The sequence below is a fragment of the Bos indicus x Bos taurus genome, chromosome 25, assembly GCF_003369695.1.
Source record: "Bos indicus x Bos taurus breed Angus x Brahman F1 hybrid chromosome 25, Bos_hybrid_MaternalHap_v2.0, whole genome shotgun sequence".
In the NCBI taxonomy this organism is placed as follows: domain Eukaryota; kingdom Metazoa; phylum Chordata; class Mammalia; order Artiodactyla; family Bovidae; genus Bos; species Bos indicus x Bos taurus.
In genome coordinates this window covers 5,549,500-5,568,901 of record NC_040100.1, presented here as the reverse complement: position 1 = coordinate 5,568,901, position 19,402 = coordinate 5,549,500, and the positions used below count along the sequence as shown (strand labels likewise).

Below are 19,402 nucleotides of genomic sequence, written 5' to 3'. Positions count from 1 at the left end.
TCAGTACGCGACCCGAAACTGCGCCGGGAGTTCGCGACGCGGAGTGCGCGTGCGCGAGTCGGCCGGGTCGCACCTGGGAGAGCGCGTTGGGGACGCGGAGCTGGGGACGCGGTGCGGCGTGGCGGGGTCGGGACTGGCCGTGACGCGAGGCGGGGCGGGCGTGGCGCGGGCTCGGGGGCCGAGGTGCGTGTTCACTGGGCCGGACTCCTGGAGTGAGTTTCTCGTTTGACCCTCTCAGGAGCCCGGGCGCCAAGCGAAGGCGGGCCAGAGGGGCTGCGAGGATCGCTGCAAGGGTCGGAGGTGTAGGCCTCTGCTGAGGAGACCGGTGTAGGCCGGTGGAGAGAGGGCTCTGGTCGGCCTGAGGTTTCCCGGGAGGGTCTGGGGAGGGGTGGGTACCCCGGGGGAGGACGGCGGCAGCGGGTCTCCGATTCAGGGATTATTAACCCCGGGCGGGTGGAAGAACTCGGGGAGGAAGAAATTACACCTTTATAAGTGAAACTTAGCAAGTATTTCCTCACCTGACGTTGTCTGTGCCCAAAACGAAGTCTTGATTGCAAATAGGGATGAGTGTAAATGATGGAGATAACAGTATCCACAACTGCTACAAACTCATTTACAGTCATCGCTGCTTCATCAGATCGACAGAACCTTGTTACTTAATACTTGGAAAAGAAGACTCTATAGTAATATAGCATGAGTTTATTTTAAAAGCATTCTGGTAGCGATTTCAGTATCAGTAATTACAATTCGCTGTCTTTTGATTAATGTGTGTAAACCCATTATTTAATGTGGCTACTTGAAAATTTAAAATTACATACAGGCTCGCACTGTGTTTCTGTTGGAGCCTCACCAGGTGCAGAATGGTCCAGATCGGTAGTTTTTTCGGTGCTCACCGTCCTGGGCCTGCACCCTGGTATCTTGAGATTGGATCGTTGCCATGGTGCTGTGTGCGTGATGTTATGGGTAACTCTGGTTTACAAGCATGGAGACTGAGGCCAGAGCAGCCAGTGCTCAGGGACGCGAGGATGCTTTGGTGGAGCTGCGATCTGAACCTAGGCTTTCTGACCTCAGGACTCGTGCTTGTACCACTTATCGGTCTTTCTGCCTTTTGGGACAACGAAGTTGACTTTCATTATTTTGCTGACCTATGCCAGGCCCCGAGGAGAACGCCGGAAATGGACTTCCTGAGGCTTGCCCGGCTCTTGTCCAGCCCCTGCCCCGTGGGACTGTCCATTGTGCGCCACCTTGACCCTCTCAGAGCCAGGTGGGCTGGAGGTAGGGCCGCAGGGTGGGTTTCGCCCGCGCCAGCAGCCTTCTCCAGCTCTCTCTCTCAGCTGCCCCTCGGCTCGCAGAGCCAGAAGAACACAGGCAGCCTCAGCCCTGACCCCGGCCAGCCCAGCCCCACGGCCACCCAGGAGGAAGGGGAGGAAGAGAGCTTTGGGACTCTCTCCGACAAATACTCCTCTCGGAGAATGTTCCACAAATCGACGGCCCAGCTGTATAACCTGCGGCTCAAGGAACAGAATACTGAAGAAGATGAGGAAGGGGAGCTGGAACCAAAACCATGGCGGGGCCCCAGAAACACCCCTTACTGGTACTTCTTTCAGTGCAAACGCCTGATCAGGGAAGGAAAGGTAGGGAACCTCTGGACTCTGCTGCTCCCAACTCCTGCTTCCGCGGTGCCAGTCTTTTGTGAGGGGCTATCCTGCTGTCCTGGTGGGTGCTCAGGGCTTCTCTCCCCTCTTTGTCTTCATTCCCCCCAGTGCTGCCTCAGGCGACCCTCTAGCCCCCTGGCTTCCCGTGCCCCCTCCTCGATGCCATTCTCATCTTCCTGTTACCAACCCAGCCATCCCACGGGCTCCCCATCTTTGTGTCCAGCTGCCTCCTCACCATCTCCGTTACACTTACCCTTAGTGGCCTGGAATTCTTGTTCCCAACCTCAATTTCTCTACACTTTCTTCATCTCCCTAATTGGTAACCTGGTTTTTCCATCCATCTAGGCCAAATCCCTTTACCCCTAGTCTTCTTTCTCCCACCAACTCTGCCTTCAAAGTGTCTCCCATCCTAACTTCTCACAACCCTCCCCCTGAATGCCCAGGCCTAGCCTTCTCCTCCCCACCCCCCACCCCCCATCAGCTGTTATGACACTTGTCACTAGTCTCCCCGAGGCTCTCTCCACCTCTTACCCCGATGTGGCCTTAGACACGGAACCGTGAGCAGAGAGCAGGTGGGCTTTCTCCTTCCTCTAGCACTCCCCACGTATTCAGTGACAGTGGTGGTGTTCATTTTCTTAGGTGTTGATAATGACATTCCATTTAGGCTTAAAAATCTCTTGGCGGTATATGTTGAAGCTTTTGTGAATGAAGTGATACAATGTCTGGAATTTGCTTTAAAAAAAATTGAGTTGGAAGGAGGAGCGCAGGATATTGATGAATCAAGATTGGCCAAACATTAATAGTCGTTGTAATTACAGCTTTCTACTTTTGTGTGTATTTGAGATTTTCCGTAATGAAAAGTTGAGAAATAAAGAGAAGCCAGAGTTCTCATGATAGCATATGAAGCCTGCAAAAACTGCCTCTTCTCCCGCTCGACCCTCCCCTCCCTGTCTGCCTGCACCTCCCCTCCTTTACTCTCTCCCCCGCAGCCACCCCCCTAGCTCCCAAGCACACTCCTGCTTCAGGGCCTTTGCGCCAGCTGTTCCCTCAGTGAGCCACCTGGCTCCTTCCCTCACCTCCTTCAGATCTTCATTTATCTGGGCATTGCCCTTGTGCTCAGAGAGTTCCCCCACAGTCATGGGGCCAAGAGCACTCATAGGTGGTGGGAGTCTGGTGGGCTTTCCTTCCTGGCCACCACGCAGTCCCCTTGCAGTGGAGCACAGGGACTGGGAGGCTGGTGGCAGAGGCCCAGGGTGCGTGTTTGGCTCCTGGGCTGGCCTGGGCTTGAACTCAGGGAGGGTCCCTTAGCCTCGGTCTCCCTCCCTCTGCTGAGCCCCCTTCCCTGTGTCCTCCCTTCCCCAACCCCTTCCCCAGCTGGCCGAGGCCCTGGACCTGTTTGAGAGGCAGATGCTGAAGGAGGAGCGCCTCCAGCCCCTCGAGTGCAACTACACAGTGCTGATCGGGGGCTGCGGGCGGGCCGGCTACCTGAAGAAGGCCTTCAGGCTCTACAACGACGTGAGCATGGGGCAGGGGGGCGGCAGGCCAGGCAGCCTAGAACACGGGCTTTGGGCCCCAGAAGAGTTGGATGCCGGTCCTGAATGTGTTCCCTGCTAGTGCATTACCCTGGGTGGCCAGTTTCGCCTCTCCAGCCTCAGTTTTGTGGTCTTAGCACAGGTGACATTACCTAGGCCAGAGTGTTTTATCCATCACGAAGGTGCCCTTTCCAGCTGCTCTTCACTGAGTGTCCTTCACATCTTTATCATTGTTGTTGATTACCTATTTGCCTGTCGTGTGTCTCCCCTCCAGAGAGTAAGCTCAGTGAAGACAGGCCTTGCCTGTCCTGGTAACCCCAGTGGCCAGTACCTGGCCTGTATTAAGTCCTTAGTATGCATCTGTGGAATATGTGAACACATACAGAGCGTACCCCCATCCTCGAAGCTGGGATCACTGTCTTTGTTTCTCCAGTGAAGACGCTGAGGCCTGGAGAGATGAAGTGCTGTGTCTAAGGTTACCTGTCTCGAGTGCTGATTTGGAGTTGAGCCCAGCCACGGCCTGAGAGCAGGGCTCTGTGCGCTCTGCGGCAGCTGCTTGCTGCCCTTGGTCAGGTGGCCCTTCTCTGGGAAATAGAGAGCACTTGGCTTTACCAGGAGCTTCTCAAGCTTCATCACCGGGAGGGCTTGCGAAGCAGTGTCAGCCGGGCAGGAGGAGGGCTGGGGAGGCCTGAGATGTGCTGCAGGGCTGTGCTCCCGGCTGCCGCTCCAGGGGCCACTCTCCCAAGACGGTCTCCTTGGTAACGGCCTTCCAGTGTGACCGTATCACCCCCGTTTTTCCAATGACAAGCTGATTGCCCACAACCCCTCAGTTACTAAACATTGGAGCTGGGGTTTGATTACCCCTCCTGCCCTTTCCCAGATCAGATCTTAACAGTTAGGGCAACCTGGGCGGCCAGAGGGCAGGAACAGTTACAGCGGCCTGCCGTAAGAGCACTTCAGGCCCAGGGTGGGCTGCTGAGTGCCTTGGGGAGGATGCTTTCTTGTTTGGTGCCTCTGGGGAGCAAGGCCAGCTCTCAGGGCCCCTCAGGTTGAGTCGGGTTTGGAGAGCCCAGCTCTGTGTGTCAGTCTGCTCTGCCTCTTAGCAGAGTCCTCTCTAGCCTCCTATCCCCATGTCCCATGCATCCAGCTGACCCCAGAGCCACCTCCAAGTTTCTCCCTGTCTCCTCAGATGAAGAAGCGGGACCTGGAGCCCTCAGACGCCACCTACACAGCCCTGTTCAACGTGTGCGCCGAGTCCCCCTGGAAGGACTCCGCACTGCAGAGCGCCCTGAAGCTACGGCAGCAGCTTCAGGCCAGAAACTTCCAACTCAACTTGAAAACGTACCATGCCCTGCTGAAGATGGCCGCCCTGTGCGCGGACCTCAGGATGTGCCTGGATGTGTTTAAGGTGGGGCCATCCCTTCCTTGCTGCTCCCCACTCAGAGTGAGTCCTGCAAGGCCGGGCTAAGGCTTTGCCCTCTGTGTTCCTCGTGTGGGAAGGTTCAGATGCTGATGAGACAGGCCCCCTGTCGGCCTCTGGGACTCACCGAGGAGTCCCTGTGGTCAGAGTCCTGGGTGGGACAGGAAGGCCCCCGCCCTGTGAGGGCGGCGGGGGGGGGGGGGGGGGGGTCGTGTGTGCTGCCGTGTGCTGTGTCCTGCTGAGGGCACTCGCTGGTGAGATGCATAGCGCTGAAGAGGAATCGGTGCCCGCCGGGGCATCGTTCCAAAGATCTTACGAGGCAAGTCCTGTGGCCCCTGCTTCACCGATGAGGGAACTGAGATGGGCGTTTAACCGATTAGGAAACTGAGATGGGTGCTTAATGCTTCCCACATTTGTACAGCAGGCTAGCGGTGAAGCCGGGACATGAAGCCAGCTCTGGTCAGTTCCAAAGCCTCATGTGCACGGGTTGAGTGGCTACTGGGCAGATCTTCGAGGAGGGGCTGCACAGGAGTGATAGGAGCAGAGCCCGGAAGACAGGCCTGGGAAAGTGGGAGTGCAGGCCCCGGGGAGCTCTGCTCCGAGGCTGGTGCTGAGCTGGCCCATGCCGGATTCGGGCCCCACTGCTGAGGATATGCAGCCCTGGCCCTGCCGTGGGGTGTCTGTTGGTCCTGAGCCAGACCCAGTGGGCCTGAGTCTGGGCCTCGATTCACCTGCAGAGTCTCAGCAGGCCCGCTTCGTTCCTTCCCCCAGGAAATCATCCAGAAAGGGCACGTGGTCACAGAGGAGACCTTCAGTTACCTGCTCATGGGCTGCATCCAAGACAAGAAGACTGGCTTCCGATATGCCCTGCAGGTCCGTCCCCCGGCTCTGCTTCCTGTCCCTGCTGCGCTGCTCGCCCCGCCACCCCGTGCCTGTGCTGGGGGCGAATGATGATGCTGGGTGCACTTCTTGAGCACCCACTCCTGCCCTGTGCTGGGTGTTTTTATATTTGTGATCTTTTGGCCTTCCCAGAGCACACTGTTCCTGGAGTTTTACAGATGGGCGCACAGCAGGCACTCAGAAAGTGCAACTGAAGCCAACCCTTAAGTTGGCCTGGACTCCTCCAGAACCTGGCCTCTCTGGCCGTTCCTCCCCGGGGAGTAGGGAGAAGGGCTGGGAGAAGCAGAGGGGTAGAAGTGGGACACAGTTTGGGGAAGCGAAGTGGGCTAGTGATCTACCTGCCACTGCAGGAGACACAAGAGACACGGGTGTGATCCCTGGGCTGGGAAGATCCCCTAGAGGAGGGAATGACTATTCACTCCAGTATTCTTGCCTGGAGAATCAGAGGAACCTGGCGGGCTACAGCCCATGGGGTTCCAAAGAGTGAGACATGACTGAGCGACTAACACATATGAAGGAGGGGAGGAGGGTGCCTGTGTAGGGTCCTGGGGCTCTCAGTTTCCTGGGTCCTCATTTGCCCAGAGCCTGGAGTCTTTCCCATGCCCCATTTGCCCACTGGTTGCTGCCCCGATGCCTGCTCTGCTGAAGGCTCGTCGGAGAAGGGGCTGGGGGCTGAGGTCTGCCTCTCCTCGGCAGGTATGGAGGCAGATGCTGAGTCTGGGGCTCCAGCCGAGCCGGCATGGCTACAACTTGCTGTTGGCGGCAGCTCGGGACTGCGGGCTGGGGGACCCAGTGGTGGCCTCAGCGGTGCTCCTGAGGCCCAGGGAGGAGACAGCCCTGCTCCAGCCCCCGGCCAGGGGGCGGCGGACCAGGAGGAGAGCCCAGGTCGGGGCAGACTGCAGCCTGTCAGCCAAGCTGCACGTGGAGGCCCTGGAGAGGCAGCTGTTTCTGGAACCTTCTCAGGCACTTGAGGGGCCTCAGGAGCCTGAGGAGGCCAGAGCCCCCAAGCAGGCCCAGTCTGGGATGGAGACCAAGGCAGAGCCTGACCACCCGGTGGCTCTCACCTCTGTGGCCCCGGAGCCGCCTCCCTGGGGGCTGGAGGCCAACCTCCTGACCCCGGGGGCGGCCCCCTTGGCTGTGGTCTCCTTTGGGACCGTGAGCACCCCTGCCGACAGACTGGCCTTGATGGGGGGCCTGGAGGGCTTCCTCGGCAAGATGGCGGAGCATGGGCTTCGCCCTGACATCAAAACCCTCACGCTGCTGGCGGAGGTGGTGGAGCCAGGGAGCCCCGCAGAGTCCTCGCTGCTGAGCGTCTTGGATGCGCACGGGGTGGAGCCTGACCTGACCTTCTTCAACACACTGATGAAGAAGAAGAGCAAGCTGGGCGACCTGGAGGGGGCAAAGGTGAGGGGCTCGGGGATAAGGAGGCAAAGGGCTCCTTCCTCTCCTTCTTCCCTGGACTCTCCCCTGCAGGCGTGTCAGTCATTCTCACCCGAGGTGGGCAGAGTGCCCAGAGCCCCTGTTCCAGGCCTGGGCTTGGGTGACAACTGGGAATCGAGTGGTGGACCAGCCATACCGCCAGCCCTCCCAGGGGGGCCCCCAGTGATGGGGGCAGACCCCAAACAAGTCCTCGCACTGACGCAGCATTCGGGGACGTGTGGCCTGAGAGGCTGGTGGTTCCTGAGTGTCCCCACCCTTCAGCCCCTGCATCCTCCCCCCGCCAGCCTCAATGACATCATCCATTGTCACACTCACTTTGCTTGATGCTGTCCTGAGAGTTTTGCATCATCTGTGTCTTTACTGACCACACCAGGAAGCTCTGCCGCCCGTGGCTTTACCCATTTCACACATGGGGACACCAGGGTCCTCACGGTATTTTGTCTGTTCATACGTGTTTCTGTGTGCTGCCCTTTTTGCCAGAAGCTCTGACCTGGGCTCTTACGAGCATCAAAGATGACAGAGCAGCCTCTGCCTTCAGGCCCTCTGTGCCCATCACAGCTTTCTCGAGCCCCTCCCCGGACCCGCCCTGACCCCGCCGGCCTGAGCAGGCATCCTCTTCCTCTCCTCCTGCCTGGGGCTCCCTCCCTGCACTGCACACACTGTTGTCGGCTTTGTCTCCAGCCCTGGACCACAGGACCACCATCCCGAGGCCCCTGGTGCTCGAGCCACGTCCAAGTCCTGAGCGCAGTGTGGATGGTGGCTGGTCAAGGAGCAGGAGGGGCAGGAACATGGAGGATCCGGAGGAGAGATGGCCTGTTGGGGACCGGCAGGCTGGCAGGCAGGGTGTCCTCGCAGAGCAGCTGAATCCGGGGAGCCGAGCAGTGAGGTGCTGGGCAGGACCCCCAGCCTTGAGTGCTGGGCCGAGGCCGGCGCCCAGGGTGGTCAGCAGGGGGAGCCGCGAGGCCTTGGAGAAGAGCCGTGCCCTGGCATCTCCAGCATCCAGCCGCGGGCTTCACCAGAGAAGGCTCTTACTGGGCTGGTGGGTTACAGTTCACAGTGACGCTGCCTCTGTCCCCACAGGCCCTGCTGCCCGTCCTGGCAAAGAGGGGCATCGTCCCCAACCTGCAGACGTTTTGCAGCCTGGCCATTGGGTGTCGCAGGCCAGATGATGGCCTGCGGCTGCTCTCGGACATGAGGGTGAGTGGGCCCCGCCCACGCAGGCCCCGGGAGCGAGGGTTGGGGGTGTGGGGGCCTCCTGAACCCCCCAGGCCTCTGTCCTCAGGGTAAGCCACGGGGGAGCAGGGTAGGGAGAGTGGGGTCTCGAGCTTCCAGTGAGAAGGGTCATTAGTCCAGTTTGGGAGAAAGAAGACCCTGGTGAGGGGCCGCAGACACGAACACTGAGCCAGGGGTGTTCTCACTGAAGTGTGGCCGTGGGGTGAGATTGAGGGGAGCCAACCCTCTAGGGGCATGGAGGCCGTGATGGAAGCAGGGAGGGCCAGAATTTTCGGGGGACAGGTGTGCAGTGAACCCCCAGGAGGCATCTCCTGCCCATGGTTTACTGCCTGAGTGTGTTGATCTCAGAACAACCCTCTGCTCTGTCTCCAAGTTCTTCAGGGCTGAGAGGGCAGGGCCTCCAGCTGCTTGGGATGGAGCGTGTGGAGTGGGGAGTACAGCCTGTTGCTGCTGCGAGGTCCTGCCTGCCCTTCTCTCCCCTGGGGGCTGGTCTGCAGAGCAGGCCTGGGCAGCAGGGTGGCTCCCCAAGTATGACGCCCCACAGGGCCGCACTCTCCCAACCACCGCCATCCTCTCGCTGAATGTTGCAGGAGTCCCAGATGAGCCCCAACACCCACATCTACAGCACCCTCATCAACGCGGCTGTCAAGAAGCTGGACTACGCCTATCTCATTGACATCCTGAAGGACATGAGGCGGAACAGAGTCCCCGTGAATGAAGTGGTCATCCGCCAGCTGGAGTTCGCGGCCCAGTACCCACCCAGCTTTGACCGGGTGAGTGCACCTGGCTCTGACGTGCCCATCATCTCCCTGGCCAGCGTCACCCTCACGTCCACCCGACCCTCATGCTGACCTCCTGGGGTTGGCATCCTCTTGCTTTAAACTGTCCACGGCTTCCCTTGGGGAGGATCCTACACTCCTCAGACCATAGCTGGCCACTCCTTGTCCTCGTGACTTATCTTCCGTCAGGCCGCTCTCCCCTTGGTACCCTGTCAACCCCTGGCCTGTGGTCACTTCTAGATAACACGGGCCTCTTCCATGCCTCAGGGTTGGTCTTCCCAGCAGGCTCCCCTGCTTTTCACGTTCCTGCTTCCTTCTCATCCCGTTGGTCCCAGCTGAGGTGGCTCTTCCTCAGCAGGGCCCCGCTGGCCCCCTCCTTACGTCACAGCTCCTCTTCATCCTGTTTCACGGCCCGTACTCACACGGACTCACACGGACTCATGTGTGACCCTCACTAAGGAGAGTGTGAACACCCCTAGAGGACGGGACTGTCTGTCTTGCTCACTGGGGTCCCGGGTCCCTGCCCGTCGTCGGGTGCCTGGCACAGACTGTTGTTGAATGAATGGGGATGGCAGGAGGGTGGTGACAGAATGTTCTGTAGCGGCCACTTGTCTCCTTGCTGTTCCGAAGGTGTCAGGCTCTGGGGTTCTGGTTTTGAGGTCTACCTCGTCAGGCTCTGTGGCCTGATGGGTAGGGAGCAAGTCAGCCAGGACACACCAAGCCATGGGGCTGGGGTCAGGGACGGCTGTGCAGGAAGGACACTGAGTGCCACTGAAAAGAAGGCTTAGTAAGAATTAGTGCGACGGCCATGGAGAGTGTACCAGGCAGAGGGCGGGGCTGGGCATCTTTGACCGTCCGATGGTTTGTTTTATTGATTGCTTAGAGTGCTTTACATACTCCATAGACTAGGCTTTTGTTGGTTCCATATTGCACGTGTCTTCTAGTCCTTCCATATTGCAGAGTCCTCCGTGGAAGACCCACTAGGGGTCTTCTCAGGTTCAACCAAGAGTCACCAATTACCACCGGCCTAAACCTTATTGTATTCACTCATGATGTGGAGCTTGTGTCTGTTGTCAAATTTTTGCTGCAGGAACTTTCAGGCTCTATCAGATACAGCTCACAATTGCTCAACCTTTTGAATCAACTCGTTTATCATCATGTGGTAGCAGTGTTTATTTCATGCATCTTTGTCTTTTTATCTATGTGCTCCTGTGTCAACTTTCTCTTGGTATCTACCTGGCACGTCTTGTTTCCTTTTCTTTGTCCCACCTTTCCTGAGACCCTTGCAGCAGTGCAGAGGTGACAGTCAGGAGGGTGGCAGTGCCTGCGCCAAGCAGGAGGTGCTCAGCAGTGGGGGCAGAGCAGTGGCACCCGGCGAGTCTAGCTTTGGGGGGCTGGGGTGCCATCGCTGGCTAGAGGGGCTCAGCAGCACAGACTTAAAGGAAGTCTCTACTCTGTGTTGATCAGCTTCTCTGCCCTTTTCCTTTTGACTAACTGGAAGCAAGAACAGCTTCCCCGAGGCCTGAGCCACCTGCCGCGGTTTGGGGTCTGCTGTAGGTAGCAGGCAGTGAGTCTCATTGTGGCCCCTCTGAACTCCATGTTTTTCCAATTACAGTACAAAGGGAAAAACACCTACTTGGAGAAGATTGATGGCTTCCGGGCTTATTACAAGCAGTGGCTGAAAGGGATGCCAGCGGAGGAAACCCCCCACCCGTGGCAGAAGTTCCAGACGAAACCAAAAGGAGACCAGGACACCAGCACCGAGGCTGATATGGACAAAGGCCCTGGGGGCAGGTGAGGAGGAGGTCCTAGGAGACCCCCAGCAGAGCCGGAACAACGTGCACAGCCTTCATGGGGCTCTGTGGGAACCCCGAGTCCCCTTCACGTGAAAGACACTGAGCGTGCCGGGGCAGCTGCAAGCACGAGGGCAAGTCCAGGGTCAGGGCTCCAGCTCAGGCATCAGCCTGAGGACAACTGCTGGCCCAGGTGCCCAACAAGGTCATGGCAAGCGCCAGAGCAGCATGGGCCGCCTTGGTCTGTCATCTCAGGCCATCCCCATCTGAGGGTGACAACGAGGAGGGTGAGTTTGCTCCAGGTCACATAACACAGATGAGGAGTCGGGATCGAGTCCTAAGGGCAACTAGTCTCCGGGGCCTGGTGATGTCCCCTGGGTGCCAGACCACTGGCTCTAAGAAGGGACGCAAAGCCCAAAAGCTTTAGTTTTTTTTATTTCTACAAATCACAGCTGATGAACACCAAAACCTTCCCACAGAGAGACCATGCTCCTAGTCGGGCCTGGGGACCACTCTGAGGAAGAGCTGCTCCCAGGAAGGGTGGCGTGACGGGCAGAGTCCTGCGCAGCCCAGAGTCCGGGGTGGGTGGAGGTTGGGGCCTGATGCTCAGCCAGAGCAGCCCCGGCAGCCACAGTGTGTGCACTCGATGATCCGGCCCTGTGGACAGAGGACCCCTGCGACCCTGTGCCAACATATGGGGGCCCCCCAAGGGAAGTGTGGCCATGGGACACCCACTCCCCATGGACCCTGCGGACAGAGGACCTGAGACCCTGCGCCCACATGCATGAGCCCCCCAGAGGGAGGCGTGACCATGGGACACCCACTCCCCTTGGACCCTCCTCAGAAACCCTCCATGATGGTGTGGGATGGGGAAAATTCAGCTCCCTTGTGACGATGAGAACAGCTGCTGTTGACAGTTAAATTTCTATGAGGATTTAACTTATACAAACTCCGTGTACATACTTGCCCCCAAAAAGGAAAAAAAAAATCTCTGAGTGATTCCTGTTATTCTGTGAAGCAAGCATGACACACCCTTCAATGAGCTGGAGGCAACTGTGCTGCTGCTCTCGGGGCTCAGTGCCAGGGGCCTCACGGTCTCCTCTGGGCTGGGAACTTTCTAATAGGGGTGTGGGGAGAACAGGGTGTCCTTGAATCTGTATGGCGGCAGGACAGTTGTACCCCGGCCCAGGTGTGTGCTCTAGTGTCCGGCCAAGGGCCTGCCCAGTACAGAAAAGGGGTTTATTCTCTGTTTCCCTCTTTTCTGGAGAAGCAAGACTGGTCTAAGGAAACAGGATCCAGTGGTGAAACTCAACTAAACCTGTTCTGGGCAGTGGACCGTGGGGCTCCTGCAGCTCTGCCCTGCGCCCGCCCCCCCAGACCTGCACAGAGCCTCCTCGGAGGGCAGACTGTGCTTGCCCTCCGCTGCTCCGCACGCCCATCCTGAGCTTCCAGAGGACTCGGGGACAGACCTGCCTGCTGAGCTGAAGCCCGTGGGCCAGAGCCGAGGCTCTCCACAGAAGCTAACCAGTGCTGCAGCCTGAAGGGACCGTGAGAAAGAGGGCATCTGGCCTGACCTCACTCATGGGCAGCTGAGGGGCTGTACTCACAGGCCGCTAACGGCCCAGTGACCCTCCTCTGCGCCTGCTGCCACTCCCCTTCAGGGGCGCCTGCGCACGGAGCTCACCACTGCACCCCAGCACCGTTCCCTAGCCGCTCCGAGAGTTCTGGCGCAAAATGCAGTGAGGCTCAAGTTAAAGTGTCACTGGAGCAACAGGAGGCCGGGAAAAAAGAGGGATGAACCCCTACTGCCTGGCCCACCCTCCCCTGGCTTAGCCTCCCAGCCACGCTGGGGTGGGGGTCATCACCCGCATTTCCTGTGTGAGGGTAGGAACCAGTAACTTGCCTGGCATGGATCCCTGACCAGAGGGGCTCCCTCTCACAGAGAGGGCCAGCAGAACACCCAGCCACAGGACAGAACATAAAACCTGTTGTGGTCAGCTGAACTGCTTATGCTAGCATCACACTCAGTTGTCAGACAGGAGGGGGGCGGTGGCCTTACCACTTCCAGCTTGCTTTTGGGGACCCGGCAGATGCAGTTTGTCCCAAAATTGGTGTCCCGAGTCTGAATGCACCGCAGGCAGCACAGGTTCTCATACCCCTGCTTTTTCCATTTTGCAATCAAGTTTTTATCTGCATAGCCTTCTTTAATACAGTACTCATACAGTTCTGCAAAAAGACGGGGAAAGGCCATCAGACCACAGTGTAACAAAGCTCTCCGGCCCGCAGCCCATCACTGCCCACCCTGAGAAAAAGTGTTGAGTCAACACTGGCCCCTTTTCATTTTTTGGAAACAGCAAACATCATGATACTTGCTGAGGTTTCAAGAATTATTTAAATCGGACGCCATTCAAGCTGGAAAGGCCAAGAGAAAATTCGGCCAGTTACCTCTGCTTATGGCTTTCCGCTTGTAGAAGAGGTCAAAGATGTAGCGGGTTTTCTGGTGATGGATCCTGAAGATGGGCCACAGAGATTCCACTTTCCTCTTTCCTTCGTGAGGTTCTGTCTCAGCTATGGAGAAAACATGGGTGTTTGCTTTGTTTTGGAGACTAGGGTTAGTCTGCACAGGATATAGTATTGTCATATCACTGGGGATTTATAACTCAGCTCAACAAACAGGATTCTGTGATCTAAGCCAAAGGCAGGTACGAGGATTCGGCAACACCACGTGTCTGCTGTGGGTGAGAGCATGCTCTGGGTACCCAGTGTACAGCAGTGAACAAGACAGACCATAGAGCCAAGGTCTGGGGAGGAGGAGGCAGACCAGCCCCTGGTGGTGCAGGGTAACGGCCACGGAGAAGAAAGAAACATGGAAGGGGGTGGTGAGTCTAGTGTGGAAAGCCATGTAGCCGGATGGGATGATAGGGAGGTGGCGGTGGGGACCACGGAGCACCTCAGGCCTGGCTGTCCTAGAATTGGAACCTTCCCACGCTTTGGTGGTGGTGTTTAATTGCTCAGTCATGTCAAACTCTGAGACCGCATAGACTGTAGCCCACCAAGGTCCTCTGTCCATGGGATTCTCCAGGCAAGAATACTGGAGTGGGTTGCCATGGCCTCCTCCAAGAGGATCTTCCTGACCCAGGGGTGGAACCCACATCTCCTGCATTGCAGGCAGATTCTTTACCACTAAGCCACCAGAGAAGCTCCTGTGCTTAGAATCATTTCTTAAGGTTATAATCACAGCATTTCTCTTTGGACCTGTTTTCACAAGGTCGTGTGAACATTCTTGGATATCATTTTGGACAGGTCCACACACACAGTGGAAGGCAGCCTGCAGTGGGCAATGTGGAGTCCTGCCCCTGGGAAGGTATGAAGAGGCCAGGGGTAGGGCCCTCGTGGCTCAGGGTAGACTCAGGTTTCTGCCTCTTAGTTAATGCCCCAAATGGCCTATTAACTCCAGAACCTGAGCAACAATTCTTTTAAAGTGCCACTCTTAAAAAGTCTAAATACATGTTCATTATTAGACTTTCAACTAGTTCAAAGTACTTGTAAAAGCAAAGTTATTTACAAGTCCTGGTTACAGTCCACAGAAATAGTGCCTATACTTCTCAGTCACACATAAACACCCCCCCCCCCCACACCCCTCTCTGTTCCTCAGTCCCTATAATCAGGCTCTGTTTGTCTAGGAACTTCTAGGGTAATAGTGGCTGTACAAAAACTTGAGTAGTAAGCTAGGAGATATACAAAGAGCTGGGCAGTTGTGCTGAGCTTAGGAAATACAGGGACAAACTAAAAGAGAAAACAGCAACTTTGCTTTCTAAGGTAACAGTGCCAACTGCGTCAGCAAGTGTGAGCTCTTCTACAGAACAGCTCAGTCAGAGGGACAGGCCAGCGGTGCCACTAGCTCTGGTCCTCGGCGGCCCAGAGCGTGGCTGCAAATCCCAAAGGCAAACGTGAGTTGAAGGCAACAAACTGGAGGCTGGCAGCCCTGCCGGCCTGGAGGCAGGCTTTGGTTCCCCCACAGATGCTTTTTTTTAGGTTTGAATGTTAAATTGGAAGAGTTCACATAGAAAACCTGATTTCTTGCTCATCTTGGGGGGAAAAAAAAGCAGCAAATCTGGAAAAGCTGAGGCTGCATCTGACGTGACAGAAAGGGCCTGGGTGGGCAGCAGCTTCTGCCCACCCCAGAGCTTGCTGCTGTCCCCAACACTGCATCAGCTCTGCCACCACCTGCCAGCCACTCTTTTTCTTTATAGTGGAAGTGAAAGCAACAGGAAACTGGGGCTTAAAACCTGCATATTAAAAATGGGAAAGCCAAGAAGAACTAGATGGTTAAAGAAAAAGAACACTTTTGACAGTAAAGAACATCTTATCTATCTAAATGCTCTCCCTTCAAGAAGTCATCCCTTAAAAAGAGGTTTATTTTCTTTAGAAAGACGGTAACAATAACCCTGTGTACGAGACAGCAAAAGAGACACTGATGTATAGATCAGTCTTATGGACTCTGTGGGAGAGGGAGAGGGTGGGGAGATTTGGGAGAATGGCATTGAAACGTATAATATCATGTATGAAACGAGTCGCCAGTCCAGGTTCGATGCACGATACTGGATGCTTGGGGCTTGTGCACTGGGACGACCTAGAGGGAGGGTATGGGGAGGGAGGAGGGAGGAGGGTTCAGGATGGAGAACACAGGTATACCTGTGGAGGATTCATTTCGATATTTGGCAAAACTAATACACTATTGTAAAGTTTAAAAATAAAATAAAATTTAAAAATTAAAAAAAAAAAAAGGTTTATTTCCAAGGACTCACAAATTACCTCTTCTATCACAGCAATCTCTTTAAATTCCTTTATGTTGAATAAAGATCTGTTTGGAGGAAAAAATCAGCCCCAAATGACCTTGATTATTGCAAGTTCTGGGTAGTTAATAGAAGTTACCTGATATACTCAACTTCAAAAAAAGGAAGCAAAGTTAACATCCACTTACTAATTATTGCTGAAGGGATAACTTCAGAATAACAAGGGTTAATTACCAAAAACCTTTAAGAAAAAAAGATTGCTTTAAAAAGCAATTCAGTAAGTAGTTAACACTGTGACAGGGCCAACAGAAGAGGATGGCGGAGGATGAGACAGTTGGATGGCATCACCAACTCAACAGACATGAATTTGAGCAAACTCCAGGAGATAGTGAAGCCCAGTGTGCTGCAGTCCATGGGGTCACAAAGAGTAGGACACGACTTAGGGACTGAACAACAACAGGGCCAACAACGCTTGTGGCTTCAGGTTAAATTTCCCAAAACTGCACACTACACTGATACACCAAGTGCAAGATCACTTAACACTTAGGGGGAGGTGAAGACTGTGCATTCTGGACAACTGGTAGATGATGCAAAAATAAAGCGATGATGAAAACAAACCCACAAGAAAAATCCAAATAAAAACATTTCAGAAAATTTGGAGTGAAAACAGGATTTTCCAAGTAAATACATTTCGTATGATTTTAAATATACTTTTTGATGAAAGTGAAAGAGGAGAGTGAAAAAGTTGGCTTAAAGCTCAACTGTTGATTCAGAAAACTACGATCATGGCATCTGGTCCCATCACTTCATGGGAAATAGATGGGGAAACAGTGTCAGACTTTATTTTTCTGGGCTCCAAAATCACTGCAGATGGTGACTGCAGCCATGAAATTAAAAGACGCTTACTCCTTGGAAGAAAAGTTATGACCAACCTAGATAGCATATTCAAAAGCAGAGACATTACTTTGCCAACAAAGGTTCGTCTAGTCAAGGCTATGGTTTTTCCTGTGGTCATGTATGGATGTGAGAGTTGGACTGTGAAGAAGGCTGAGCGCCAAAGAATTGATGCTTTTGAACTGTGGTGTTGGAGAAGACTCTTGAGAGTCCCTTGGACTGCAAGGAGATCCAACCAATCCATTCTGAAGGAGATCAGCCCTGGGTGTTCTTTGGAAGGACTGATGCTAAAGCTGAAACTCCAGTACTTTGGCCACCTCATGTGAAGAGTTGACTCACTGGAAAAGACTCTGATGCTGGGAGGGATTGGGGGCAGGAGGAGAAGGGGACGACAGAGGATGAGATGGCTGGATGGCATCACTGACTCGATGGACGTGAGTTTGAGTGAACTCTGGGAGTTGGTGATGGACAGGGGGGCCTGGTGTGCTGCAATTCATGGGATCAAAAAGAGTCAGACATGACTGAGGGATTGAACTGACTGACTGTAAATAATTCTAAGTAGACTATTTGATTTATACTCCCTAAAGGTCTTACATACTCAAAAACTTTTTTGAGGACCTTCTCATTTGTATTATCTTACTTTCTGGCATTTATGGTATTCCTATCAGTTAAAAAGCCAAGAAAACATGTCAGTGTCAGGCAGCCTTGCTGGTGCAGCTTGTCTCTTCCCATTTATCTCTGGGACACAGCCCACCCAGACAGAAACTCTCCAACTCACCTTCTCTCATTTTTTGATCTAATTCATCCAGTGTTGGCTCAATCAACTCCCACCCATCTGGGGGAGCTTTCCGGCTTCTTTTGACTTTAGGCATTTTTTCCCAGAAGATAGTCTGCAAAAATCTGTGGGGAAAAAAAATTAAAATGAATTGGTTTCTGAGCCTCAGGATCCCCAGAGGACTTCACAAGCCACAACTCTGGTGCACGTTAATATCCGTAAGTCTGTTTCCTCATCTGTGTAACGGAGAGAATCTACTTATGGGGCCATGTGAGGTCTTGATTATATGTAATGTGCCTGGTATTTAATGTTTGCTTAGTAGGGTTTTGCTATTATCATACAAAGAATAAGAGACACACTGTCCCTGAGAAGGTGATATTCTAGCAAGGAAATGCAAAGTGGAAAGGGAATTATAACACAGTGTGAGGGAGACTGACTGGGAGAGCAAAGATGAGTGTTTAAAAAGGAAAAAGAGAAAAAAAAAAAGGAAAAAGAGTGAAACCAAAGTACCTTAGGGTCTGCTTCCCAAGAGTATAATAGAAAGATCTCAGGTCTCTTCAGTTACAGGCTCGGATTCTTGTCCAGCTACGACTTTGGAGAGGTCACATTCCCTTTATGGTCCTCAATCTTGTCTATAAGGTGAGGACAGTGTATTAACTGGATTGCCAAGGTCTCTTTTAAACCCAACAAACATACTATATAAAGGAAGTCATGTAAAGCCCAAAGAAAAGACCAGCCCAGATCTACATAGCAAGTCATTTTTCAAACCGCAAGGCATTTCATAGCTAGCAAAGAGAACTCAGGGTGGGACTTCCCTGGTAGTCCAGTTGCTAAGACTCTGAGCTCCCAATGCAGGGGGCCTGGGTCCCATCCCTGGTCAGGGAACTAGTTCCCACATGCCGCAATTAAGAGTTTACATGCCTCAACAAAGACCCGGTGCAGTCAAATAAATATTTTCAAAATATTTTTTTAAATACACTAAAAGAGAACTCATGTTAATTAGCTTTAAGCAGAGCAGACTCCTCTCCCACGCTCATTCAGTTCCTCCCTCCTGATATGTTTACGAAGCCCCGCCCTCTTCGCCCCATCGTGAATTCTCAGCAACAACCTTACAGAAGATCAAACTCAGGGTTGCACAGAGCTGGGAACCGGCAGAGTTTGACTCACCAGGGGCTCCTGACTCCCAAATCTGAGGTCTCTACACTTGTCTCCCCTGCTCTGAAGCTAGAGACGAATGGAATCTGGTCCCTGTCCCAAGGAGCACGGGCTGGGTGGACAAAGACAAGGGAATGACCACTCTGCTAAGACCCACGGGGAGTGGAGGGCCTGGCCCAGCTTGGGAGTCAGTGGAGGCCTCCCATGGGAGGTAAGAGCTAAGAAGCAACCTGGTCAGGAAGAACGAGATGTGGGGCGGTGTTAGAAAAGTGGTAGCGCTCGGGAGGGGCGGCGAGCAGAAAGGCGTTCGGAAGAAGCTGAGTGAAGACGCTACAACCCGGGTTGTAAAAAGGCTCAGGGAGACTACGGCATCTGAACCGGGATTACAAGGAAAAGCAATATTTAGACAACAAACGTTCTAGGCGAGGAGGGAAATGCGCGAAAAGTAAGGGCGGGGAAGCCTAGAAGCAAGGGAACCCCCAAATTTCCCATGCCCTCCGCGGACCCAGCAAGACGCCGCCTAGTCTCGGGAACTCACTTCGACCTTCGGGTCCAGAGGCCCGAACCTGTCCCAGTTGGGCTGTTCAGATCGCCTTCTGGGCCAACGCAGACGTCCGATCCCTGGCCCCCAGCCGTTACCAAGGTCCTAGAGAAGAGAAGGGAAACACTCACTAGGCCCTCCGTCGCGATACAACGTCCCTTGTGTATCCACCGCCTCAGCTTCCCCAAGTATCTCTTCAGGATGAGGTCCTCGCGGAGCCCCGCCCCATGGAGCGCGGCGATTGCGTTACCTTAGGTGTCCGCAGCCCTGCCTGTGTAGAATTCCAGCGCCGCTGTCTCCTTTCGTCCGCACTGCCCGGCGGGGTGGGTTGGCAGGCTCCCGCGCCTCCCGCGGCGGGGGTTGGGAGGGGCTCTGTTGCCCAGCAGCGCGCGGCGAGCCTGGGCTCAGGCGGTGCGTGGGCCCGCCCGGCCTCCCTGAGGGCCGCGGTTCTCGCGGCGGCGCGGCGCGCTGAGAAGGGCCCGGGTGGCG

At 54.8% G+C, this 19,402-nt stretch overlaps 2 protein-coding genes across 12 annotated transcripts; one reads left to right on the top strand and one right to left on the bottom strand.

The window, feature by feature from the left end:
- The first annotated feature begins 12 nt into the window (after positions 1–12).
- PTCD1 (pentatricopeptide repeat domain 1) lies at positions 13–11,769 on the top strand. 5 transcript variants are annotated; one of them, XM_027526439.1, is made up of 9 exons: positions 13–111; positions 1,155–1,634; positions 3,030–3,170; positions 4,377–4,595; positions 5,379–5,480; positions 6,204–6,911; positions 8,028–8,144; positions 8,771–8,953; positions 10,575–11,769. In XM_027526439.1, exons 2-9 carry the CDS (start codon positions 1,176–1,178, stop codon positions 10,755–10,757), a joined length of 2,112 nt encoding a protein of 703 aa, XP_027382240.1. In that variant the 5' UTR covers positions 13–111; positions 1,155–1,175; the 3' UTR covers positions 10,758–11,769. The 5 variants fall into 5 exon arrangements, with proteins under 5 accessions (XP_027382240.1, XP_027382239.1, XP_027382238.1 ...); XM_027526438.1 differs by having other exon boundaries at positions 26–126; XM_027526437.1 differs by having other exon boundaries at positions 29–183.
- BUD31 (BUD31 homolog) lies at positions 11,170–19,401 on the bottom strand. 7 transcript variants are annotated; one of them, XM_027526448.1, is made up of 7 exons: positions 19,164–19,401; positions 18,911–19,018; positions 17,728–17,849; positions 17,221–17,342; positions 13,198–13,320; positions 12,812–12,978; positions 11,170–11,409 (listed from the first exon to the last, which is right to left on the bottom strand). In XM_027526448.1, the coding sequence occupies exons 4-7, from the start codon at positions 17,312–17,314 to the stop codon at positions 11,359–11,361; spliced, it is 435 nt and encodes a 144-aa protein (XP_027382249.1). In that variant the 5' UTR covers positions 17,315–17,342; positions 17,728–17,849; positions 18,911–19,018; positions 19,164–19,401; the 3' UTR covers positions 11,170–11,358. The 7 variants fall into 7 exon arrangements, with proteins under 7 accessions (XP_027382249.1, XP_027382254.1, XP_027382251.1 ...); XM_027526453.1 differs by lacking the exons at positions 18,911–19,018; positions 19,164–19,401 and adding exons at positions 18,385–18,484; positions 19,045–19,131; XM_027526450.1 differs by lacking the exon at positions 19,164–19,401 and adding an exon at positions 18,385–18,484 and having other exon boundaries at positions 18,911–19,033.
- Between the last annotated feature and the right edge of the window lies 1 nt (position 19,402).

Coding starts and splice junctions, on each gene's coding strand:
- PTCD1 (XM_027526435.1), top strand. CDS start 861: ATGGTCCAGATCGGTAGTTTTTTCGGTGCTCACCGTCCTGGGCCTGCA. Junction 4,596..5,378: donor TGTGCCTGGATGTGTTTAAG/GTGGGGCCATCC, acceptor TCCTTCCCCCAG/GAAATCATCCAGAAAGGGCA. Junction 8,145..8,770: donor GGCTGCTCTCGGACATGAGG/GTGAGTGGGCCC, acceptor TGAATGTTGCAG/GAGTCCCAGATGAGCCCCAA.
- BUD31 (XM_027526448.1), bottom strand. CDS start 17,314: ATGCCTAAAGTCAAAAGAAGCCGGAAAGCTCCCCCAGATGGGTGGGAG. Junction 13,321..17,220: donor AGATCAAAAAATGAGAGAAG/GTGAGTTGGAGA, acceptor TTTTCTCCATAG/CTGAGACAGAACCTCACGAA. Junction 12,979..13,197: donor GCGGAAAGCCATAAGCAGAG/GTAACTGGCCGA, acceptor GTCTTTTTGCAG/AACTGTATGAGTACTGTATT.